Below are 26778 nucleotides of genomic sequence, written 5' to 3'. Positions count from 1 at the left end.
GATGCAAGGGGCAGCATGCAAGGGGCAGCATGTCCCATTCAGATGAATGGGGGGTGCACACGTGGCGTGCGCATGCCGTCGCACCGCCACATGTATGAGCCCCATTCACTTGAATGGGGCCTGATCATGCCTGGTATTTGGTTACGTGGGGGGGGTCTGGAACAGATCCTCACATAAGCCAAGGGCGGACTGTACACCTTATTATACACATAGCCTGGAGGCAGTTTCATAAAATATATTTAATTCTGTGCATGTAACAAAGTTTGTGTGCATTAGGAAGCAAAGGTGTCACTATCTCAGCCACCCATGGGTTTTGGAGTATTTTGTAATTCTGGGTAAGGGAGACTCAACCTGTATAACCGATTGTACTTGTTTTTTGTAAACATGTGAATACTGTTTTACATCTCAGTCCCTATATGTGTATCTCTCTGTGTGTGTATAATTTAAAATGAGAAGGCAAATGAAACAGATGCATTTTGACCTGTGTCTAATATAAGTGGAATGTCTAAAACTAAACTAACTCTCTTTGTATTAGCATTGTACTGCAATGTTTCAGTAATGGCGAACAGCTCAAAAAATGTTATGCAACTATATGATGTAGCTTGTTAACTGTTAGAAAGCTGGGTTTCCCTCTTAGTTGTTAAGCAAACAGAATTATGACTATTAAGATAGTGAGTGTCCAGTGATGTAAAATGTGTAGAAATTTTTGGAGAAAGTGAAATCCTTTAGCAACATACAATGCTTCGTTAACAACTCAGCATATTAAATTGTACTGTTTGGCATATTTATGAAATTTTAAATTAAAAAAAACCTTAGGTTTGTACAAGCAAAACTGAATTTGGCATATGCAGCACACTGCTACTCTTTATGTACTGAAGCACATATATCTTAACTTTTTGCAGAATGAAAAGTAAGAGAAAACAGAATAATCCACATTTTGTGGGGAAAACCAGACAGCCTGCTTCCTGCATTTTTCTGCTTGCCTAACTTTCCACTTCTCTGTGAGAGCCTAGTAAATAGTTCTGTCTACTACTATCATTCTGTAAAGGACATTGCAATTGTAGTTAGCATTTACTGGACTAAAGATATGGAAAGGACTACAGTGTACTAGCCAGGAAGTAGCCCAATAATTTGGCTTGAGCAGTCATTTCTGGGGAGACAGGTGCCAGAATAAGGCACTAGTTTACCTGTTAGTACTGAGTTTGGTTTGGTTGTACTCATCCTCAGCGAAGGAATGTCAAAGAAAGGTCTTTACCCTTTCTTGATACCAGTGAATAGATAATTAAGTTGTTTTCTTCAAAGGATTGTTTTCTACAGCCTAATTGCCCCCCTGTTTCATAGGTAGGTGTTGCTTTTTGTTTTCATATCTGTTAACCCTGATGGTGCAGTGGTTAAATGCCGGAACTGCAGCTACAAGGTTGTGAGTTTGATCCCAGCCAGGGACTCCAAGGTCCACTCAGCCTTCCATTCTTTCGTAGGTCGGTAAATGAGTACCTAGCTTGCAGGGGGGCAATTAGCTTACAGATTGTTAACCGCTTAGACAGTGCTGAGTGCACTGATAAGTGGTATAGAAATGTACATGCTATTGCTAATGCTATAATCTTCAAAATCATTCCAGAATTATTGGAGTGGCTGAGGTCTAGTACTCATGGAACTACTGTATGTTGCTTTGTCCAGTACAGCAGAATGAAGTGACAAGTCCAGATCACATGCAAGGAACTCTTCCTCACACGAACTCTGCTCTCAGCTTATGAAGGAACCTCGGCTTGTCCCTTTTCACATTATCCAGTTACAGCCCAGTGACAGTAACATCCTGTGGATTCCTGGGGTTTGTAGTTTAGGGAGAGGCATTTAGAATTCTCAGCCAGAGAGCTTTTATGTTCAAACCCCATGATTCTGTATTTCAGGCAGTAAATATGTCAAACTTTTCTTAAGCATCTGATTCATCATTTTAAAGTAAAATATTCCACAATCATTTTTTTTCTAAATACTCTCCCCCCCCCCCCCCCCCCCCCGCCTTTTAAAAAAACATCTGGAAAATAGAGGAAACTCCCTATTTCTTCCCCCTAATTTTTCTGCGTTTTTCTTCATGTCTATATATAGGCTCCTGTGTTGAGATAACTACTAAGAGATAGTTACTGCCGATAGTGTTGTGGTATATTAAAACCAATTTCTATATATACCAAAAAGAAGAAGGCTGTATCATATGGCTGTAATATAATATAACTGCAAAATTCCAAAACAGTAAGTAAAATTTGTGTAGTTGTTCTCCTGCTGTTGTAGTTTGTGTAATTGGTCCTTCTTGCCCACTCTCTCCCCCACATTCACTGTTATGTACATAATGTAATAGAAATGTGAGCCCTGGCATCTCCTCCCATTCAAACTGTGCTGGTAGGGGAGCTTTCCTTTCCTCTCTTGGAATGAAGGAGCACACCAGATGGACCATTGAAGTTTTGATACACTACTGTGAAGCACTGGAAGGAAGGCAAGCTCCCAGCCCCCCTACTGTAGCTTTAAGAAAGGATCAGACAGGAAAAGAGGTGTGTGTGTGTGTGTGTGTATAAAATCCTTGATAGTCTCATAGTTTTTTAAATTTAAATTTACCCAAAAGAACTTACCCTTTGTGACACAGGTATTTATTTTGTTTCGTATTTTGCACATACACTATTATCATTGTAGATTATTCTAGATTGTTACAGACTGTCAGTAATAAGCAGGTTTATTTCTCAGCAGAAAGTGTGTTTTGATTTTGTAAACTAGAGTTTGAGGATACCTGGTGAAAGTGCTGATTGAGCAGTATAGTCAGCAAAAGCCAAAAGTTTTATTCATTTAGTGTAGAAGAGTGTATGTGTCTATCTCTGTTTATTTTTAAATTTTTCAAAATGTATGTGCCTACTGTAAAAATTGCTTGTTGCTCACTGGATTTGGAAAATACAGTTCAAAAAGCAAAACAAGACTCTTGTCTAGTTATTAAAAGTTATAGTGGACATAGTATAAGAATCTACCTGTCTAGCCTAGTATTGTCAATTCTCACTGACATGAGTCCAGACAGGATTTTTTCCTACCCTTACCTGGGAGTACATGATACATCCTAGTAATCTCCTGTTCAAATACTCTAGTAACCAGGTCTAACTTTGTTTAGTTTCCAAATATTTTTATTATTCCATTTTTAGTTTCCAAATATTAAGAGATATCTATGTGTTCAAGGTGACGTGGTGGCAGAAATAAAATGGATGCCTTTGTTTATTGAATAAAGGGCCAAAACAGACTGCAGAAATAATCCATTTTAACTGCCCTGGCTCGGTGCTAGGGAATATTGGGAACTGTAGTTTGTTGTGGCACCAGAGCTCTCTAACAGAGAAGGCTCAATGCCTCACAAAACTATAGTTCCCAGAATTCCCTGGCATTAAGCCAGGGCAGTTAAAATTATTTCTGCAGTCTGTTATAGCCCTAAGATATTTGTATCCTGACTTTTCAGTTGAAAATAATGACAAGGGTGCACATTTTGAATTCAAGTACAATTTAAGACAACAACCAACACAAAAGAAAACATGGCAGCAAGTATCAGAAGAAAGACAATGTTAGTAATTAATTGATTAGCATTTATAAAGCAAGTAGAAATTGCTTCATAGCTTCAAAATCTATCTTTCAAGGAGAGGAACCACCAAAAACCAGACACACACATCCAGAAATGTATCTTGGAAAGATACAATAGTTGTTGGTATTGAAAACTACCAAGAATTCCGGAATCAAATTAATGTATCCCACTACCTAGTCTTCTCCTGGAGAAGACTATCACCTAGGCAACTAAAGCAGTCTCTGTCCCCAAAACTAGGACATGTGTTTCATTAAGGCATTGCATACCTTGCTTTGGAGAAAGAAAAATGAAATTCTAAAAGATCTTCACAAGTATATATAAGAGTAGTTTTATTCATATATAAAAATACATGTTTCTGAGTGTGTATACTAGAGACTCAGTACTAATTTTAGTTTCCTCCTTGCTCCTGTATTACACGTAGACATAGATGATTACACAGTCCCAACTGAAATACTAGATACACTGTAGAGCAAGGGGTTCAGCATATCTTGTGGTGGTCTATATATTTATTTATACACGAGAATATATATTTCTGTTTTAAGGAAGAAAACTAAAAGCAGTTAAATCGAGTATATGGTAGAGACAAGTTGTATTGAATAATACAACTTTATATATTCTGAAATACATTACATTGAATGAATTATCCAGGCCTAGTTTAAGTTTGTGTGCCCTCTGCATAAAGTGTGACTGCACCTTCATTGTAGAAGGGACAGCTATTGTTTTAATTGATTGCCTATTTCAGATACTTTTCTTAGTTGATAATTACAACAAGTACACTTTTTGTGGGGTGCTATATAAGGTGGGTGACATTGGATAAAATATATAGCTATGCTCCAGATGTGTACTCTGATTTCTTTTGATGTCTCCAGTGAAAAAATGCTTCAGCATACAAAAGCCACTGGATAAGAATGGGGGGAGGGGGTGCCCGTGGTATAGTTGCCTGGATGGAGTAGCTGGTTAAAACTGTAGCTATAACACAAATAGTGTTAGTACATTGTAGGAGACACTGACCCTTCAGCTAGCAGAATGAAATATCCAAAGCTTCTATGGCTTCACACAGTTTTGTAGTTTGGCTGTTTTGTAGTCAGACCTCGTCTTCTGTCCCCTTATCTGTTGGAGTTCCTCAAGACTCTGTTTTGGGTCCCCTTCTGTTCTCTCTATACACACTCTCCCTTGGCAAACTTATCAGTTCTCTTGGTTTCTCCTACCATCTGTACGCCGATGATACCCAGCTGTACCTTTCCACCCCTAATCTTTCACCAGAGCTAGAGCAGCAAGTGTCATCCTGTTTAACAGCTGTCTCCCACTGGATGCACCATCGGCGTCTGAAGCTCAATATGTCCAAGACCGAGCTTCTTGTTTTCCCTCCTAAGCCCACCCTTCACTACTCCTTTTCTATTTCTGTCAATAACATCTCTATCCAGCCGGTCCAGGAAGCCCGCAGTCTCGGTTTCATCTTTGACTCCTCTTTGTCATTTATCCCTCAGATCCAGACTACAGCCAAAGTCTGTAGATTTTTTCTCTATAATATCGCCAAAATCCGTCCATATCTCTCAGCTTCTACCGCAAAAACACTGGTCCATGCCCTAGTGGTCTCACGACTAGACTACTGTAACCTCCTCTTGGCAGGGCTTCCTCTCTCTCACCTCCATCCATTAATTTCTGTTCAGCATTCAGCTGCACGCATTATTTCACTCGCTCGCCGTTATGATCATGTCTCCCCTCTGTTGTCTTCCCTTCACTGGCTCCCTCTTCCTTTCCGCATCAGGTACAAACTTCTGCTACTCACCTTTAAAGCCCTGCATGGGCTGGCCCCTCCTTATTTAACCGATCTTCTCTCTCCCTACATCCCTACTCGCACTCTCCGCTCTGGTAGCCAAAGTCTCCTCTCCCAACCCAGGATCTTCTCTGCCCCATCCCGGATCCGTCCCTTCTCTCTTGCTGCCCCTCATTCCTGGAACCTTCTTCCTCTGCATGCACGGCTCATCACTTCCCTAACCAGCTTTAAGGCTGAGCTGAAAACCATATTGTTTAGGGAAGCGTTCTCAGGGAATTTGTGATTGTCATCTGGTTGTCTGACACTATTTGATGGGATGTGATTTGTTTGATATTTGATGTTTTTAATCTGTTTTTTTTTTCCTTTCTATATGGTAATTTTATCTATTCCTCTTTTAATTGTTATTATCTTAGAATGTACGCCTTGGGCAGGCTTTTATTTACTCTTAATTTTACCAACTTTGTACAGCGCTGTGTATAATTACAGCGCTATAGAAATAAAGTTTAATAATAATAATAATAATACATTGGCGAGATTCCCACCTAAGTTTACTGGTCTTAAAAAAATCATGTCAGTATTCATAGATATATGCAATGTATTTTACACTATCACTCGCATCTTTTTTCGCCTTGTAGGTTCCTTTCTTTAGGAGTGAAGAAGTCTGAAGCAGCTGTCCTGTTACCTATGTAATAATTGACTTTAGTACTGACTTTATTTCCATATGCAACAATAATGCTCTAGCAGTAGTTTAGTGGTAGATTTTGAGCTACAGGAGCTCATCTTTATGGTGTGTGCATGCATACCCACACACAAAAAGCAGCAATGCAAGATAACATGCTGTTTTTCTTAGAATCAGCATAACTATATAGGTACCCAAGAGTAAGCTCCATGAGCTCTTTGGTACTTAATTCTAACTGCATGGGCTCACATGTAAACTGTACTATGAGGTAATGAAAGATTCTACAACAAGTAAACAGCAACATTTAGCTTTTAATTAGAAAAAGGAAGCCTAAATATCCTCCAGGCACCAAATCTTGTTTGATCTTGGAAGCTAAGCAGGGTGATCCCTGGTTAATACTTGGATAGGAGACCACCAATGAATAATAGGTGCTGTAGGCTATATTTCAGAAGAAGGAACTAGAAAAATCACCTCAGTTTATTCCCTTTCTACATATAACTATTTGCACTGAGCTGTTTGGTATGATCCGTATTTCCGGGTGTGTGGGAAGCTCACACAAAGTGGCTAGAACTCTGTAAACAGACAGAAAGATAGAAAGGTACATTTAATCTGGGTACCATTCAAATATTATATTTTTTTAATGTCTACATATAAAATGCACTTTCATTTATCTAAATTGCTTAGGGAAATCACTTTCAATACTGTATTTGTATACGTAGGTGTGCTGCTTTTCTAATGTTGGACAAATCAACATTTCTCAAGTCACTCATCTCCCCCATTCTGAATGTTTACTTCCTCTCCCTGAACAAACCAGTGTCAATAAACAGCCAAGAAAGTGCAGTGATTCCCACTTCTGTACACCGACCAAAGAAATATTAGATAAAGTTTTCCTCACTTCACATCTGCATGCTCCCTCCCTTTGCCCAATTTGTCTTACACAACTTTGTGCGTGGTTATGGAGGGATAAAAGAAAGCAAGTCTTGCTGGATCAGGCAAGAGCACTATCCGCAGAACTCACTTTGGATCATCTGTAAGTGGGTAGGAGGATATTATCTCTAGGCAGGTAGGTGGATTTTGCCAGACCTGAGAGACAGAAGAAAGGAAAAATAAATTTTTAAAGTTAAGTGTTTTGAGATATTTATTTATTTTATATCTTGCCTTTCTTCCAGCATAGGAGGCAACTATACACTTATTCACACAATTCCTACACATTTATATTATCTTCACATTGCAGAATTGCCTAGCATCTGAAGCTATTGGCTCAATGCAGTTAGAGACTTTAGAAGGGTTATAGCACTTCTCCTCACCCCTTTTCCTAGTGATCAAACACAGACAGAGATCTTTTTGTACAGATAGTAGAATCATCAGCAAGTAACAGGGACAGAGTACCAGAACAAAATGTTTCACAATGCATGACTGTTAAATGCAGAGGAAACTGCCTGGTATTGGGGTGGTGCATATTATCTTACTGCCCTCTTTATTCATAAACTTCCTCTTTAGAAATGATGCATGAATCAAAGCAGTGATGGGGTGAGTACAGCCCATGGGGCACATGTAGCCCCCATAGCTATTTTAATAGCCCTCACATGGTCCCCCATTTTCTTTGGGCAGGAGGGGATGTTTTTCAAAAAAAAAAAAAATTTGCTCTAATATGCTCCAAGCATATCTTAGAGCAGAAATAGGCAAAGTGCATGTGCCCTTGCCCCCAAAGAGGATCTCATATTTCCCCCAAAAATTTTTTAAAAATGCCCCAAGTGCTCTTTGGGTTGCATGGGGTATTTTTGCACCAATTTAGAAGCCCCTGGTCAATTTTAAGTGTAGGTCTAGGCCTTTAAAAAGCAGGAAGCAATCATGAAGTGATTTCAGGTCATTTCCCAGTTAAAAACAGGGAGGGAATTCTTCCTGTTGTTAATAATTGGGAGCAAACTTTGGCACATGGGGACAGCCATTTCCCTGTTCTTTTCTGGCTGGAAACATTATGAAAATGCCCCCAGGATTGTTGGAAGCAGAAATAAATCAGTTTTTCGGTGGATTGGACAAGGGTATGTCCCACTAAGGTCTCAGTACTTGGGTTTAAACATTGTTTCTTCCTTAAATATCCATACGTACTACAGTTCCAGTCTGCATCTCATACCTGTTGAGAATATTTTTAAAAAAACTAAAGATGAGATTTCAAAGAGATGGTAAATGTTGCAGCTAGTTTTGACCCTTATCTTTCCAACTTGGTGTAATACAGTATTAAAGAAAATAAGTCTTTCTCACATAATTAAGGAAAGAGAATAGCATGTAACAGTGTCTCAGTCACACTATACAATTATAGCCTGGTATTCCCTTTTAACTGTCATGGCAACATCCTGGGGATCTGTAGTTTAGAGAGGTTTAGAATTCTCAGACAGCAAGTTCTAGTGTTTCACCAAACTACTAGTTCCAGGATTCCTTAGCATGTTGCTGTGACAGTTTAAAGTGAAATACAGTGCTATATTTGTGACGTTGAATGGTTTGATGGTTTGAAATGTTTAATTTGGAAAATAAAGAGATTGGAGTCCACATATTGGGGGGGGGGTTCAGTTATTATAACATCAGATAGCAAGGTCAGGCTGTGTGATGAAAATGAGATGAAGAAAAATTTTATTTTTTGCTTTTTTGATTGATCCAATAAAGATATTGTTTTGTGAAATTTAGATTTTTAAAATGCTTTAGACTAATAATTTTCATTGCATGTGTAAAACTCTTTACACTCTGTCATCAGGGAGAAGTTGACTTGATCAGAAGAAAGCCTTTGCAGTCCCTACAATGCCAAATTTGTATTGAGAGGATAAATTAATGTGAATGAGCAAAACTTACTTTTCCTACATGAATGCTAATTAAAAACATACTTTCTGTTAAGCTAGCATTCTTTAAGCCAACGTGAGACCTGTTTCAAAGAGAATAGAAACTCAGTAGAAATAATAGCATTAATTTGTATTTTTAGAAAATATGTGTTTTCTTACAAGCTAGATATAGTTTGATTGCATGGGGAAGGGGGCAGTTTTCTTTTGTTTTAGTCAAGTATGTCTACAATGACATTCCTTCAGGTACAAAGCTTGCTATCTTGCAGTTCTTCTGAGTATGAGGATTTTGCTGGCTTGGAATTTAAAAAATTAAAAAAAAAACATCCTGTGCTATTTTATTGTGTTGTGAATGAAGGAGTTTTCATTCATTGTGTTTGTCCTGTTATGATACCACCTGGTTCTAGGCATTTCAGATTGGGGGCGTGGCAACCTCACACCGCAGCCCCAATCTGGCCTTCCAAAGGCATAAAAAGAAGCTTCTTTTTGTGGCTCCTTTTTGTGCTCTCGAAAGGGCTCCATTGCTGTGGTGGTGTGGCTATATGATGCTCCTTCGGTGCTACATCATTTGGGCACAGCACCAGAGGCACGCCATGATGCTTCACTCCATCTGGAGTGGCATGCAATGTCAGGGTACCCAGGGGGCGGAGTTGGACATGCATTATCAGGACGCAATGCCCCGACTCTGTCCCCAGGCTGCCCTTTCAGGACAGTCTCCAAAGGCCCTAAGTAACAGAAAAGATGTAGCTGACCTTTCATGGGTGATCTACTCTAACATGCCATACTCTACTTGGTTTATCGTGACTGCTAGTATTGCCAGTGGTGACTGCCTTAAAAAGATTCTAGCCTTTAAGATGGACTAAAAGAATATCCTCAGTCTCATCATCATCACTACTACCATATTTAAACATCACCATCATATTGGAAAGGAGATATCTGCCCATTCAGATATGAAAGGTTACTAAAGCACATATACCAGTGATGGCGAAACCTAGAGATCAAGTGCCCAAACTCAGCAGCATTCCCGAACCAGGTGTCACCAGGTACTGGGGCGGGACTTCCAGGGATGGGATCTCCGGGGGGAAACATGAAAGGAAAAAATGGAGGACTTGACCAAATAAAAATTCAAAAAAAAGAAATAAAACGTAAAAAACCCTCTCATATAAATATTAAATCCATCCTTCTCAGCCCTGCTCAAAAAGGAGGATGTTTTGGACAGAGTCCTGGACTGGAGAATAAAAGGGAGGAGAGTAAAAGATCACCATGGCTGAAGTCAGAGGTCCAAAACACCCTGCAGAAATAATCCAGTCTGAGCTCTCTGGCTAAATATCTCACCAACCTACAAATCCCAGGATTCCATAGCATTCAGTCCTGGCAGTTAAAGCGGCACCAAACTGAATTATTTCTGCAGTGAGGCTATAGCACCAACACCAGTGGTTGAATTATTTCTTCAGTGAGGATATAGCCCCAACACCAGTGGTTGAATATCACTGTTTTGTGGATTTTGTATGTTACTGTACTTTGCTATATGGCCAACAAGAGCCAGCATGGTGTAGTGGTTTGAAACAGAAGCCCACTGGGTAACCTTGGGCAAATCACATTCTGTCAACCTCAGAAGGCAATGGCAAACCCCTCTGAGCAAATCTTGCTAAGAAAATTCTGTAACAGGTTTGTTGTGACCAGCCCTCTGGGAGAACAGGGTTCAATTCACCATGAAGCCACAGAAACACACCAGGTAACCTTGGGTAAATCACAGTCTTTCAGCCTCAGAGGATGGCTCTGAGAAATGACTTGAAGGCACACAACATACACAGAGACCCAAGTCACACTCTCTCAGCCTCAGAGGACAACAGTGGCAAATCCCCTCTGATGAAACTTGCCAACAAAATCCCATGATAGGGTCGCCTTAGAGTCACAAAAAACGACTTGAAGGCACACAACACACACACACCATGTCAGGGAGGAGGAGGAGGTGCCTTGGGGGGAGGCGGGACCTCTGGTCGAAAGGTGCTGGACTTACACCCAGAAGGGCCATGCACCACCCGTCCTTGTCACAGCTCGGCTTTCCTTGCTGTAGCTGCTGCATGCCCTTTGACATGGTTTCACATGCCAGAGAGGGCACACATGCCACAGGTTCGCCAAAATGGACCTATACTACTGCTTAGAAGGAGTTTTGATTGATCAATCTATTTATTATTTTTATGTCACACTTATGGGCTGAGGTTTATGCATGTAGAAGTCTCCCATCCTGATAACTGCAAAGAATCAGAGCCCTGCATTAGTTGAATAGTAGGGGCATTTTATATCCTACAGTTATCTTTGTGATTAGGCATGACATTATACAAGATCTCTTTATTTTAACAACTTAAATGTCCATGAGCCCTTCAGTCTCCAGTTGTTACTTCACAACCTTCCTTTTATTTTCCTTCTAGCCTTCCAACCAAACTATCAACAGCTCCTCTCTCTTTGGGCTCGCTTTCTCCAATCGCTCTCAGTCTGCTTTCTCCCAAGCTCCAGCATGTCTGCCTAAGGGCCAGCACCTTCCTCTAATGTCCCACTATAAACTGGTCCCCTTCACCATGTGATCATCAGGGCCCTGCCCAGCCTCACAGGGTTCCAAAGAGGCTGCTCAAACTCACTCCCCAATAAACCCTTCTATCTTCGGGTCTTTAAGAACGTCAGGTCCCCAGCTCCCACTCCCATATCTACCTCTCACTCCTTGTTTGGATAAGGCCACAGTCCAGCCTTCTCTCCTTCAACGTTTTTCTTCCTCCTCTCTCCTTCTTCCAATCACCTCACACACCACCTCTTCTTCACTCCTCCCTCCTTCAACTGCCTCTCCCTGTTCTTTTAAGCCCTGCCGCCTTAACTCCTCCTTTACTATCCGTTTCCCAGCTGTTCCGTGTTGCAGACCCCCTTCCCTGTCCCTTGCGGTGTCCTCTAGATCCTGATGTCCTCTGTCTTCCATCTCTAGGGGACACCTGACCCTGCACCACCCTCCAACCTCTCATATATGTAAAAATCTGTGCCTGACAATACAGATCCCTTAAGTATAAATTAATTCTTTGCTACAAGGTCTGATGTTTCTTTTTTGGGGGGGAGGGGGCTACAGGATATACTAAATGAACAGTTCCAACAGTTTTAATATTCACATCTACATCATATTACTTCCCCAAACCATCCCATCCACCACTACCATAACTAATTCCATGATGGTGTTGGATATTCCACCAGTGTTAATATGTAAGCTGCTTCACTTGCTTTCTAACAGAGAAGTGGGATATAAAGTTGTTGTTGTTTTTGTTGTTGGACAGATTTTGCACATACCACAATGCAGTTTGTATTTTTCCCTATAGGGATGAATAGAAGTCCCTTGCTAATAGAAAATGGTCAGAGACTGAACTCCAATCCTAATTCTAACTAGAAAAGACCTATTGAATCAATTAAATTTAGATAAATATTGACTCAAGTTCCCATTTGTATACCCTCAATTATATTTAGCCGATAGGTAGGAATTTGTAGCCATTGAGTGAGGGCTGGAACTTCCTTGATGATCCCAGATTATTTCGGAGGGTCCCAAATTGCAGCAATTTTACTTTGTGCTTTAATAGAATTCAGTAGAGGGTATAGAGACCCAAGCCTGACATTGCTTCATAGCTCAGACCATAATTCTCTTGGTCACCCCACAATGGAATGTCAAGAAACTTTTAAAAGAATGATCATTATAAAGTATGTAATCTTGAACTAGAAGGGGTGTGTGTGTGTGTGTTAAAAGAGCTCCTTTCTCAACAGTTTGCAGTCATACAAACACAAGGATTTTCTTTCCCAAGGTATGGTCTTCTAAGTGATCTTTTACCCCTCAGTGCAAACAGGCTACAGATGCATCCTTCCTCCCTCTTCCTTAAATAAAAGTTCCTGTTTCTCTGGATAAAAGTAAGCTTGTTTATATGTTTTCTCTTAGGGGATTGTCTTATGCTGGACAGAAGTTAGAATTTCCCTTTGGCAAGTACATTTGGATTGCAACTAGTAGAACATCTTGTACTTGACCCATTTCTTTGATGTCACTTCTAAGTATTCTGCCCAGGAGGGACAGGAAATATATCATGTCCTACATATAAAACAGTTGTTCATAGACAGCATGGACTGGATTCATAGCCTTACTGGGATAAAAGCATCTATTGTGTCTTGGATTGGGGAAGAGCCGGTGATCCATGGTATTTTTTGGATTGGTACTGGATCCTGAAATTGGAACACATTCCCTCCTAATCTTGGAGGGAAATTGTGAAAATTATGAGGAGAACAGGTTATAGTTTAAAAGGGCTACACATGCCAGCCATGGATTATTTATTTATTTGCTATAATATTTACACCCCACTCTTCAGCCAAAAGGCTATCAGAGCGGCTTACATTTTTTTAAATTAGACATTTCCCTGCCTCTAGGCTTACAATCTAAAAAGACAAGACACAAAAGGAGATGGGAATGGCAGTGGAGAAGGGGAAAAGTCTCTGTATGACAGTTGTTACCATAGAATAATCTGTATGCATAAAATGATTGAATAAGAGTATGCTTTTATAGTGGAATTATTAACATAATGGAATATTAAAGTTTTAAAATAAAACATTTTAGCTTCTACTTTCGTTAGCTACAGTGCCATCAGTCAGTGAGTGCTGTAGCCAAGGTGGAATTTGAAAAGAGATAGTTTAATGAAACCGAGAGGGCTTTTTCACTGATCCTGGAGCCCCCCCTCGTGTGGAAGGTTCCTTCAAAGTAACTGTTGTTTTAGTATTACTCAAGCAAGCCTTTTGCAATGGACATTACTTGGACTTATATATGAGTATATACTGTACATACTGAATATGATATCTTGAGTATTTGCATTCACTTACATAAACTTACATTGCATGGCTTGCAGATGAAATATTTCCAGTCAGGCTGTTCTTGCAGGTAACTTATCTTGCTAAAATAAACACAGATGATGCAGTGCTTGAATTCATAAGGATATGTTGCAGGGTTGCTGACTGGTGATACGAAAATGGCTCTCATTAGTAATTTGCATATATTTCAAGGCTCATGGAAGGCTATAACAAGAGGCTTGCTGATTGCTTTAGGAAAATGTTCAGAGCTGGCTAACAATCGGTAGTTTTCCATGATTGACTGCTGATACAAAATGCTGGAAAAATTGTTTGACATTTGAAAAATTCACGTTTCTCTTTCTCTGTATGTGCTCACATGTATGTATGTGCAAGAAGCTAAGAGTACTCTTAAGAATGATGTGAAGCTATTTTGGTGTGGACAGCTAATCTGAGTCTTGTCGTATGTGATTAATGTTTCAAGACTAGAGATATGTTTTTGTGGGGGTTTGAAAGAAAATAATGTTTAACTTTATAATCAAAATGTTGATTTATTATGATGTTTGTTGACTGATGTTTATTTGTGTTTTATTATGTTTTATTTGATGTTTGATCGGTTGATCGTAATAAATTTATATATATAATCAAAATGAAAGTTTTATCTAACTGGTTTGAAAAACATTAGAACGAGAGACCATGAACAAGTTGAAAGTTGTTCTCTATAACCATACTTAATATTCTTTATCTATTTTCACTTCACACAATCTGGGAAGTTAAGTAATTATTGTGTTCATTTTACAGATGAAGAATTAAGGTTTAGCAAGTGGTATAACCAAGAGCCAGAGTGGTATAGTGGTTTGAGTGTTGGGCTGTGATGATATAGACCAGGTTTCAAATCCCAGTTCAGCCCTGGAAAACCACTGGATAAACCTCTCTCAGCAAAGCCAAACTTCCTCTGAACAAAGCTCGTAAAGAAAACCCAGTGATAGGTTTATCTTGGGTTACCAAAAATTAGAAATGAATTGAAAGTACACAACAACAACAACAAAGTGGTAGGCCCAAAAATACATATAGTTGGGTGACTTGAACACCTCTGAGTACCAACCTCCGTTCTCTATCCATTGAATCAAGCCTGGCTTCCATATTAACATTTCACAATTTTCATGGCAGTGGCACCGGATGGCAATAAGTACAAAATTAATCCATTGCAAACATCATTGTTACAAAATAGATGCAATAACAGAAAGAGATGGAAGGAAAATGCTAAAAGTTCAAACTGGTATTACTTATTTTTCCATCATAGTTGTCTCTGTTAATCTGGCAAAGTGGGGCAGGGGGAGGGGCAGAGGAGGTATTTATTATGGTTTGGATTCAAAATTCCTTTTCTATGCATGTAGATGAAGGGTGATTTCTGTCGATTTCCCTATCCAGCTGCAGCCCTACTGCCATAAACCACTCCATTTCCAGGAGCTCTCCCAAAACCAGATTTTCAGGGCGCTGGAGAGGAAAGTGGGAGGCAAAAAATCCTTGTTACATGTGATCTTTTCTGTCCACAGAAGGAGAGTTAAGCTCCAAGTCTGTCCACATCATCTGTACAAACCTATTCTTGTTTTAAGACCATCTTCGGAGTATCTGCTTGCTAGCTTGCCACTGAGATCAGAAACGCTGGCAACCACTAAAGAGAAGGTTTTCTTAATGGTAGCTGTAGTACGTGAAAGCCTATCCCAAGAGATCTGTGGTCTGCTTCTCTCCCTGGCTGCCCCTAAAAGGGCTTTTGAAACATACCTGTTTTCTTTGGCTTTTAATTGAAAATATGTTACTGTATTTACTGCTGCTGTATCTTTGAACTGTATTGTATTTCATTCTGCGTTACCAGAAAAAGGGCTTCCTCCAAGGAAACATTGTAAAACCAATTATAGAAATAGGAAGAGAACTATCTGATCTGGGGCATAAAGGGAGAGACAATAAAGTGGGAGAGACTAAGCAACTCTTGAAGCCGGAGAACAATCAAGAAAGATGATAAACTGGAGAGAGAGAGAGATCATTAGTGTTTTGGGGGATTTTTTTCAGTGGAGTGAATGCAGCACCTCTCAGAAGATTGGAGGGGAGTCAAAAGTGTTGGAGTAGAGCAAAGTGAGACAATGGGAATAAGCAACATGCTTTGAAGGTAAAGAATATTGGGTGATAACTAGAGAGACAAGATGGAGGGAAGAATGCTTTTCTGAGGATATAAGAGAATGTAGCATATTTGAGCATTCAGAAGGAAACACAAGGTAGAAGAAAAGAGAGAGAAGGGCCAGAGGGATAACAATCAACAGTTGAAGGATATAGAGGACATATGCAGGCAGAGAGAGACAGGAACAGGATAATGAGATAGAAGGGAAAGGAGGAAATGTGGGAGATTGGCCTATATGGTTTCAACACTCTAAAGGGAAAAATGAACAGATGAGGAGGGAGAAGTAGTCACATTTAACAGGCAATCAAGTCAGAGAAATGGTATTAATGATTCCTAGTGTATGTGAATCAGAGAGCTGTTACTAGTGTTTAGACAGGTAGATGGCAGTCAGGAAGAAGAGGAGGATGGATAAATAGCCACTTTGGGTCCTGCTTAAAAGACAGGATATAAATGAAAATAATAATAATAATGGGGTGAAGTCAGCCAGTTTTTTTGCTTTCAGAGGCATTCAACACCATAAACTGGAGCATGTCATAGATTAATCAAAGGTAGAAACAACAAAGTCAGAAACAACATTGAGGAAACTTATTAATGGCATTCCAGCACTTCTACCAAATTGAAATAGTCCTTATTTCAGAGGAGTTGAACTTGCATTTAATTAAATGTGGCATCTAGGCCTGTATATTACAGAATTTTTTTATGTTTAATGTTTGGGGAGATCTGTTTTGAAATAAATGAAAAATCTAGCAGATGTTCATGAGTTTGGGTAAGAGAGAGAAGACCTGCTCTCAGACGTTCCTAAAGGATTAATGAAATATTGTCCTAGCAAGCTCCTATTCTCATTTTTAAATTCAGCATTCGTACTTGGTAGATTTAAAAAAAGTGAAAAGGGAAGGTAGCTGTGTGAAAATGTAGCTGAAAGTGCTTGATTATAATGACAGTCTCAGTAAGAGTCATTATACAGAAGAGGATTCCATACCTCAGAATCTCACATGGTATAGCATTCCTGTCTGTTTCATAGTTTTGAATGGCTAATACAGTAGCAAATCTCAATGAAGAGAAAATGTTTTCTTCATTGACAAAGTAAGACAGGAGGAAACTTGCCAAGACCACATTGCATTCAAAGTCTCTTGGTACAAATTTGAATTTTCTTTAGAGCTCAACCAAGCAGTTGAATTGGTTTGTTGCTCCTTTTGTCGTCTTCTTCACACTCTTGCCAACCACAGATATTTTAAAGTACTGACTACATTTAATTTGTTGTTTGTTTGATTGATTGAATAACTGATTGTTTTGCTTTATAGATGGATAGATATGAAATAATGGCAATGCCTCCTTGAAGTCAGCTATTCTACATAATGAAGAATCTAATTAGTAGGATTTAAATAGTGAGAGAGCCTTTAATGTTTAGCTTGTCCAGTGGTCTCTCTTTCTCTCTTCTGGATTTCTCTCTTCTGGATAATTAAGTGTTCCTCTTAGGTAGTGGTGACAGAAGCATGTACAGTACAGTATTTTGTTAGATAACATTGCTCTGTATAGCTATGTTTTGTGTGTGAGAAAGAAAATAGAATTCTAACTTAGAATTTAACCAAACTGTCTTAAGTTGAGATGGTGTCGTATTTATTCCCTTAAGGAACAGTATTGTATTTGCCTTCGCAAGGCTATTCTGTGAGTGCTGAATAAACATGAATATCACAGACCTTAACTTCTCGGATCCAAGAATCTGACAGATTGTAGCAGATACAGAATCTGCAAGCTATGGGTCACATTTAGACTGCACAGCCTTTTCTTCAACTCTTGTGGTATCTCTCGATAACACAGTGCCACGGCTCGTTCCTTTCCATGCTGTAACCAGCAAAGGTAGATTGCTTTGGCACTGTCCCACCTCTCTGCTTCTCTTCTCAAGGATAGGGGAAACTTCTCCAGTGCTTGGTCTTCTATAAAAGTACTAAGGCATTTCTAGCTGTGCCCATCCATTGCTGGCACCAGTCGCATTACTTCCAAACCTGTTTTGAAGTTGTTTTAATGTTAAAAAGAGGCAAAATTATGTTACAAATTACAAATGCAAGGACCATACAGTTTAGTTTGGGTAGTATGGAGCACAACTGAGGTAGGAGGGAAAGAGTGTGCTAGTGTTGCTCTAACTGTTTTGCTTTGTTTTAATTTGGGTTGGATTTGTGAGAAATGAGTTGGTTTTGTTCTGTTTGGGTGGAGACTTCAAAAAAAGAAGTGAGGTGGGTTTGCTGAACTTGTTTAATTGTGATCGGTGACAGTTTCAGGTAGTCATATGTATGTGCTTGCTACCATTGTTGAAGTCCCATACAATCACTCTGTTTAAATATCATTTTACCACTTTGAGCTCCAGTAGCTAGTCAAAAGTGTATTAAAAGAGAGAAATGTTAAAGGGATGTTGGCTGCATATACAGTACAGAAATAATCCAGTTTGACACCACTTTAACTGCCATGACTTGGTGCTATGGAATCCTGGGAATTCCATTGTTGTGGCACCAGAGCACTCTGACAGGGAAGGCTAAATGTCTCACAAAACTACAGTTCCCAGAAATCCATAGCATTGAGCCCTGGCAGTTAAAGTGATGTCAAACTGGATTATTTCTGCAGTGCGGACAGCCCCTTTGAGGTTATATTTTTCTGTATCTGTCTCATTTTTTGTCAGTTACAGTACAGTACAGTGGGCCCTTGGTATCCACTGGGGTTTGGTTCTAGGACCCCCGTAGATAACAAAGTCTGTGGATTCTCAAGTCCCATTAAATACAGTGGCATAGCAAAATGGTATCCCTTATATAAAATGGCAAAATCAAGGTTTACTGTTAGGAATTTATATATTTTAAAAATATTTTAAAGCTGTGGATGCTTGAATCCGTGGATAAAAAAACCCACGGATACAGAAGGCTGACAGTATAGGGCAGAAGAGTTTTAAAATACAGACCATGTGGCTCTAAAGCAGCCTTTCAGTAAAAGTAATTCTCCCAGTGATTAAATCCTCCCCCATATGCCATTAACTTAAATGTAATATTGAAGGGAAAGAAGGTGAATAAAAAGGTGTTAATCAGTATACTCTTGTTTCATTTTTACTGGACAAGGACCTTCCAACTTTTCTCAGGAGTGGTAGGAGTAAGCATGCATTGACTGGGCAATTAAGTGGCTCTTCTCAGGAAGCAAACAAGCAGACATTATTACAGAGCTTTTCTATGGTGGGATGTTGTGATACAATCTGTGCCCATTCCTTTTTCACCACATTGAGAGAGTGTACAGTGAAATGCAAGGAGAACTGTTTCAGCCAATAACTGTTGCCATGGTTACCAGAACTGAGCAATGCTGTCTTGCCACACATTTTGATGCAAGATGGTTGCAGCCAACTTGGAATATTGAATTTGGGAAGGCAACATTTATCATAGCATTCAACTTTTCTTTCAGCCAGTGTACTTTATGATTTTTTCTTAAATTACCTTGGCATCCATTGTAAAGTAAAGACCATCAAGAATTTCTGCCAGTAGACCTAAGCCCTGAGCATCCACTCTCTTCTTGAGGGCCTGGCCACTACCTTTAGGCATAATAATGCTCCAGAACTTTCTTAAATGTTCTTGGACAAGCTAGGAACAGCTTATAGTCTGTTCAATTGAAAGTACCAGATTAACTTTTAACTGCAATTACAGGAAGAATTGCAGAATGCAAATGAAATATTGTTGACAACTGTGAACTAACTACAGTCATCCCTCTGTATCCACAGATTCTGCATTCATGAATTCAACCATCCAAGGCTTGAAAATATTCAAAAACAAACTTCCATAAAGCAAACCTTGATTTTTGCTGCTTTATATAAGGGATGCCTTTTTCTATGCCATTGTATATAATTGGATTTGAGCATCCATGGATTTTGGTATCTACAGAGTATCCTGGAACCAAATCCCAGCAGATATCAAGGGCCCACTGTAGGTTTGTTGGACAAATGAATGTTTTGAATAATGGTTATGACTGCACTATAGCTTGAATTAGCTTGTTTTCACTATTTAAATTGAGAAAATAACCATTACTTTCTCCTTATCTATTTCAGTAATAGTTATGCCCGTGTGCGAGCTGTGGTGATGACCCGTGATGACTCAAGTGGTGGATGGTTACCACTTGGAGGGGGCGGAATAAGCTGTGTCACCGTTTTCAAAGTCATTCACCAGGAGGAAAATGGCTGTGCTGATTTTCTTGTACATGGGGAGCGTCTCAGGGATAAAACGGTAAAAGCAGTTATGTCTATCTTCTTGTAACATTGATAAAAATCCAGACTACTATTCTTCTGGTAACCAAATCAAGAGGCAATCATCTCTGCTAGGGATGGAAGTCAGATGTTGGATTGAAACTCCCAGCAAAGCTAGTCAGCTTAGCCAATGGTGAGGAGTGCTGGGAATTACAGGCCAACAGTATTTGGAGGGTCATGTTTCTTATCTCTTTTCTATGCAATAGTTTATGATAATTCCATATCTTCTATAGATGTATTTAGCCTGAAGTAAAGATGTTATGTTAATTTCATTTGATTTTGAAAGTGCATATATTTTTCTTTATTGTCTGGTCATCTAAGAGAGAAAGGAACATCGCCTTTTTAAAAAATTTCACTTTTCTTAATTGGTAAACTACTCAAAGCAATCAGATCTTCCTTTGGAGGAGAACAGAATAGTTGCTCTAATTTATATAAACATTTTCCTATTACTTCATAGCACCATGAATGTTTCAGAGTGGCTTACAGAAGCCATCATTATAAATTAATGATACAGATAGTAAGAATACTAATACTATATAGCTGTTAAAGTAGAATAATGTCACACCAAGTTGGATGTTTAAGGATAGGCCACTTCAAACTGAGGTTTGATTTACTTGAAATACTTACCGTACAATAATCTCTGTGTTTAAGAATAATGACAGGTGGGGAAAATATGTAGGTATGACATGCTTTTTCTGTGGAAACAGTCTGCAGGATAGCATGAAAGATGAAATGGGTTTATTTTCAAGAATTCACTTGCGCATCTGCGCACCGGCCCGGGGAAGCCGCCCACGGACTGCTTTTGGGACTTTCGCAGCTCCGCAACTGCGCAGCTGCGCATCCTTGCAGCGGCGCAAGGGCAGGAGGACCGTGTCCTTGCCAGCTTTTGAACAGAGAATGTCTGTGGTGCCATATCTCTGTTCTTTTTGTTGTCTCGTAGGGGGAGGGGGAGGATATGGATGCGGGGAATGCTTCGGCTGGGGAGAAAGAGGGTAACTTCTGCACAAGTGGAGCTCCCATCGAGGTGGTGTGGGGCAGGGGGAGGTATGGCGGTAGGAGAGCGGACTTGCGTTACAGAGGAAGGCGAGATCGATGCTTAATATCTATCTCTCCTTCCTGTTCCCCTCCTAACCAAGAGGACCTGAGGGTCATTCCAACCGTGCCACAAACTCTGTCTTTGCTCCTGTGCAATGCCAGGTCCATTAACAACAAGACCCACATCATCCACGATCTGTTGGAGGACAGCAATTGCGACCTGGCTTGCATTACTGAAACCTGGCTTGGGCCTGAGGGAGATGCTGTGTGGGCGCAGGCCCTCCCTGCCGGGTTTTCAGTGAAGGACCAGTCCAGGTTAGGTGGGCGGGGGGGGGGGTTGCCTTGGTATACAAGAACACCTTGTCTCTTACCAGGAACCACATCTGTCAAACTTCCTTTATCGAGTGTATTTACTTGACCCTGAAGGCCAGGGACAGTCTAGGGATTTTGTTGGTGTACCGGCCACCCCGTACGCTAACAGACTCCCTTAACGAGCTGACACAGTTGGTCTCGGAGCTGATGCTGGAAACACCCAGGCTACTTGTCCTGGGTGACTTCAACATCCCCTTCGCGGCCAACTACATTCCATCCGGTGCGGCTCGGGAATTCATGGATACGATGGCGGCCATGGGCCTGTCCCAATTGGTCTCGAGTCCGACGCATTTTGCGGGTAATACACTCGATTTGGTCTTTTGTACGGATATGGCCTTGTCATGGATGGATCACTTCCTGGTGGAGGCAAATATCAAGGCCTCTACCCAGATCCCCCCGGGGGTGGTGGACCTATTAGAATGGTCCACCCTCGAAGGCTAATGGAACCCAAAAGGTTCCAGGAAGCCTTAGAGGGACACATGGTTGGAAATGACGGCGACTCTGTTGATGCCCTGACTGGTATCTGGGATACCGGTCTCTCTAGGGCTATACACAGTATCGCTCCCAAGCGCCCTCTCAGGCCTGCTTCCAAACGTAAGCCCTGGTATACGGAAGATCTCCGGGCGAGGAAGCGGGCTAGAGCATCGCTGGCGGAAACACCTACGCTTAGCCGACAAGGCTCTCCTAGACTGCCTTTTGGAGGACTACGGAGAGGCGATACGAGCAGCTAAGAACTCGTTCTATGGTGCTCGTGTCGCGTCCGCGGAGTTGCGTCCAGCAGAGTTGTTCAGAGTGGTTAGAGAGCTAACTCAGGGAGCTAACTCAGCTCCCTCCTGCCCCAAACCAGATCCTTGAACCTTCTAAGGCCTGCTGTGACCAATTTAACAACTTCTTCGCGGATAAAACCTCTCGGATAAGCGAAGGTCTTAACGCCGGCATTAGGGCAGAATCCAGAGTAGAGGCGTCCAGAGCCTCCGTGGACTCCATTAAACTGGATCAGTTTGAGTCGGTCAGTACTGATGATGTGGACAAGATCCTTAGAAGCGTTCGGAAGACAACCTGCTCTCTCGATCCCTGTCCCTCATGGCTAGCGGCTCAGGGGGGACCGGTGGTAACTTCATTGTTACACCGGATTATAAATACATCTTTGAGGGACGGGCAATTTCAATCCAGCTTAAAATTGGCCATAGTAAAACCGCTGTTAAAAAAGCCCTCCCTCGACCCCCTGATGCATAATAATTATCGGCCAGTATCGCTACTGCCATTTTTGGGGAAGGTGATCGAGAGGGTGGTTGCAATCCAGCTTCAATCAATCTTGGATGAAACGGATTATGTGGACCCATTTCAAACCAGCTTTCGGGCGGGCTACGGGGTTGAGACAGCCATGGTCGCCTTGGTCGATGATCTCCGTCTGGGCATCGACAGGGGAAGCGTGTCCCTGTTGGTGCTCTTGGACATCTCAGCGGCTTTCGATACCATAGACCATGGTATCCTTCTGGAGCGCCTGGCAGAGGTGGGAATCGGGGGCACTGCGCTCCAGTGGTTCCGCTCCTACCTCTCCGGGAGGTTCCAGATGGTGCAGCTGGGAGACGTGTGCTCCGACAAGAGGACCCTTACATCTGGGGTCCCTCAAGGAGCCATTCTGTCTCCCATGCTTTTCAACATTTACATGAAACCGCTGGGAGAGATCATCCGGAGACATGGGGCGTGGGGTTATCAGTACGCTGATGACATCCAAATAGTTTTCTCTATGTCTCTGACTGATGCAGTGACTGGGGATGGCATCTCTCCTCTCGTGGCCTGTCTGGAGTCAGTAATGGGCTGGATGAGGGAAAACCGACTCAGTCTGAATCCAGAGAAAACGGAGGTACTTGTGATAGGTTCCCCCGGCCCGGGGATGGCCGTGGTTCCACCTGTCCTGAACAGGATCACGCTTCCTGTGAGGGACTCGGTACGCAGTCTGGGGGTGCTCCTTGATTCGTCACTCTACGTTACATCTCAGGTGGATGCGACAGTCAGGAGCACCTGTTACCAGCTTCGGCTGATACGCCAGCTGCGTCCCTACCTGGACCAGAGGGACCTTGAAATGGTAGTACATGCTCTGGTAACCTCTCGCTTGGACTTCTGCAATGCGCTCTAAATGGGGCAACCCTTGTACCATACCCGGAAGCTACAATTAGTGCAGAATATGGCAGCCAGGCTGGTTACTGGCATACCCAGAGCCAGCCACATAACACCAGTGCTTAAAGATTTGCACTGGCTGCCTATTCGCTTCCAGGTGTTGGTTATCACCTATAAAGCCCTAAATGGCTTGGGCCCAGGATACCTAGAGGACCGCCCCTCCCCATACAATCCGCCCCACACTCTCAGAACAGCTGGGCAGCACCTACTGAGGGTCCCAGGAGCCAGACTAGCCTCCACCTCTAGGAGGACGTTTACCATCTCGGCCCCGACCCTCTGGAATTCTCTGCCCAATGAATTCCGCTCGGCCACCTCCCTGGCCCAATTCAAAAAGGGGCTGAAGACCTTTCTGTTTGAATCGGCATTCCCTGACACAGGCCCCAATTAGCTCTCCCCCCCCCCCCTCCATGTCAGCAGTGGCAAGCTGGCTAGAATGTTTTTAATGTAATTGTTTTATTGTATTTGCAATGTTTGGACTTTATAATGCTGTACACCGCCCTGGTTATTTAGAAGGGCAGTATAAAAATAAAAATTTTATTATTATTATTAGTTATTATTTATATATATATATTAACTAGCACTTAAAATTAGTCTGAAATACTTGAATGAATATCTTAATAAGCCTTGTCCTATGACATGAAGTAACATAACAGATAGATAAAGATACAGGTTTCTTTTGTGGCAAACTTTAGCATGGGAACAGTGAAATAACTGGTTAGAACAAGATGAGCATTAACTAGAATATGGCCAGATACTGTAGGGTAATAGTTAAGGAGATAGCATCCTCTGAAGACAAATTTCTTGCTTTTTCTTTGCCGTGAAACCTAATTGGCTTGTTTACATATTATCCTCTTATGAGTAAACAGAGGAACTCAGCTACTTCTCCACCTTCCAACCAATTCTTGTCACCCTTTAAAAATTGCCATCAAGTTGGGAATGTCTTAGTGTTCACTTACTTCCATGTACATATCAGTCTTGATCTGGTTGTGATTTCCTGAACTTATGCTAGCAGCGGCATAGAGCTTTCTGCCTTCTTTCTCTTTTAACGCATATCTTTGTCCCAGTTATTGTCTTTCCCTCCTTGTCTTGGGAAGGAATATTTCAAACCTGAACTGTTGAATTGTAAGAAGAGTAAGGAAAAGAGCAGAGGTTTCTGTCAAAGAAAAGAGAAAGAAGGAAGGAGATGGGGCAATGATTTGATTGTTCACCCTGCTAATTTTGTTTGCTGTTGTCACTCTCGGAGTGAAGTGGAGGCAGTGACACTTGCCTTATTGAAGGTGTGCAGGCTGGGCAAGTTGTGTGCACGACCTTCAGATGACAGCTTCTGCTAACTGCAATGGAGATGTAAAAGAGAGGGCAAAAAAGCTTGAGAACCTGGATATCATCTAAGAGGGTAGCATTTGAACCCATCCTAGTTACTCAACACAGACAACACTGATGATGCCAATGATTAGAACAACCAAATCTCTCCATGCAGACTGATATGTTCTGGGTAGTTAATTTACATATATTTATTATTTCTTATTTCTTTTGACAATGTGTCACGTGTTTTTGAACTCTGATATTCAAACCTAGCAAATGTTACTGCCATTGCCATTGGAATAGCCTATTAAACTGCCATGAGCAAAAAACTCCTAGATATGCTAACTGTCTTCAGTGCTGTTCCCATGTCAGTACAGTCGGCCCTTCTTATACATGGATTTTTTATACATGGATTCAAGCATCCACGGTTTGAAAATGTTCAAAAAAAGTTTAAATTTCAAATATCAAACCTTGATTTTCCATTTTTTATAAGGGACACCATTTTGCTATGTCATTATATTTAATGGGACTTGAGCATCCACGGATTTTGTTATACACGGGGGATCCTGAAACCAAACCCCAGCATATAACAAGGGTCCACTGTATATTACTTCTCCTAATTTTTATTGCTGTTCCTTAAGTTGTTTTCTTGTAAGACCTAACTACACAGATGGAGAGTCTCCTCTCAGGAAACGGTGGTTAAAATATGTGATTGGCTGGCCATGCTTTCTAGAGCTGTGAGCAGGAGTAACCACTTCCATTCCACTGCTGAAGAAGGAACTTTACAATTAAATCCAGTTATCTGTTTTCTTGAGAACCATATGAATTTGCTCAAGTTATACATTTTATCACCTTTGCATGTTTAGGCAAGGCATAATGTAGTTTGTGGAATATGGCTTATTGTGTTACACAGTCTCAGCCATGGCTTCCTAATCAGCTCCAAACTATAGTGTAGACGCATGGGATACACATTGTGGCTTGTTAAACCATGGTTTGGCATAACATCCAGAACTGTAACTATAACTGGGTCGATTCCCAGGAGTTTAGCATGATATGCTAACATAGCCCAATTTCTAGGGCCTTTGTCATTATCCCTTTGTAAACAGAAGGCTAGCTAGCAGTCTTTTTCAGATATAGCAATGAAACTATGGAATAGCCTCCAATATTTGCCCAGTTTTATGTAGGCTCACAAGACTTTTTTTTTCTGGTGACCTTTTTTTTAGGCTTTTATGTTTTAATGTGCTTTTACTGATATTTCTTATTATTATTACTATTATTTATTTATTTATTTATTTCATTTATATGCCATCTTTCTCCCAAAAAGAGATCCAAGGCAGCTCATGGATAAAATCATTTTTAAAAAGTCACAATAAAAATACAAAAACAATTAAAATTATTTTGCCAAAGCAGCATAAAATTGCATGAAACATGTAAAAATTTAAAAACATAACTAAAATACACACCCCATATAAAAACCTCCCTAACACCATTATATATTAAAAACCTGATAAAGTTTTTTCTTGCTATTTATTTTTGTTTTCATTGTGATCTTTATTATTTAAAGTGTTGTCTTGGATTTGGTTTTTATTGCAGAATGTTGAGATGTAAAATATAAATAAATTAAAACAGAACCAGTTTTAAAAAAACCAGTATGAAGTCAGGATATAGTACCTGTGGCAATTTCCAGAAATGGGAATTTTAGCCAATGCTTAGTT

At 40.7% G+C, this 26778-nt stretch overlaps 1 protein-coding gene across 1 annotated transcript in view; it reads left to right on the top strand.

Annotated features, from left to right (window-relative positions):
- SPRED1 (sprouty related EVH1 domain containing 1) overlaps positions 1-26778 on the top strand; it is a 92928-nt gene that overhangs the window by 33136 nt on the left and 33014 nt on the right. The window contains exon 2 of the mRNA XM_042445899.1: positions 19979-20153. Within this exon, the coding sequence (XP_042301833.1) occupies positions 19979-20153 (175 nt within the window). The remainder of the gene's footprint in view (positions 1-19978; positions 20154-26778) is intronic.

This window comes from Sceloporus undulatus, chromosome 1 (assembly GCF_019175285.1).
Source record: "Sceloporus undulatus isolate JIND9_A2432 ecotype Alabama chromosome 1, SceUnd_v1.1, whole genome shotgun sequence".
Lineage (NCBI taxonomy): Eukaryota > Metazoa > Chordata > Lepidosauria > Squamata > Phrynosomatidae > Sceloporus > Sceloporus undulatus.
Note: the sequence above shows the minus strand (reverse complement) of the source record. Positions and strands in the feature narration are given on the sequence as shown.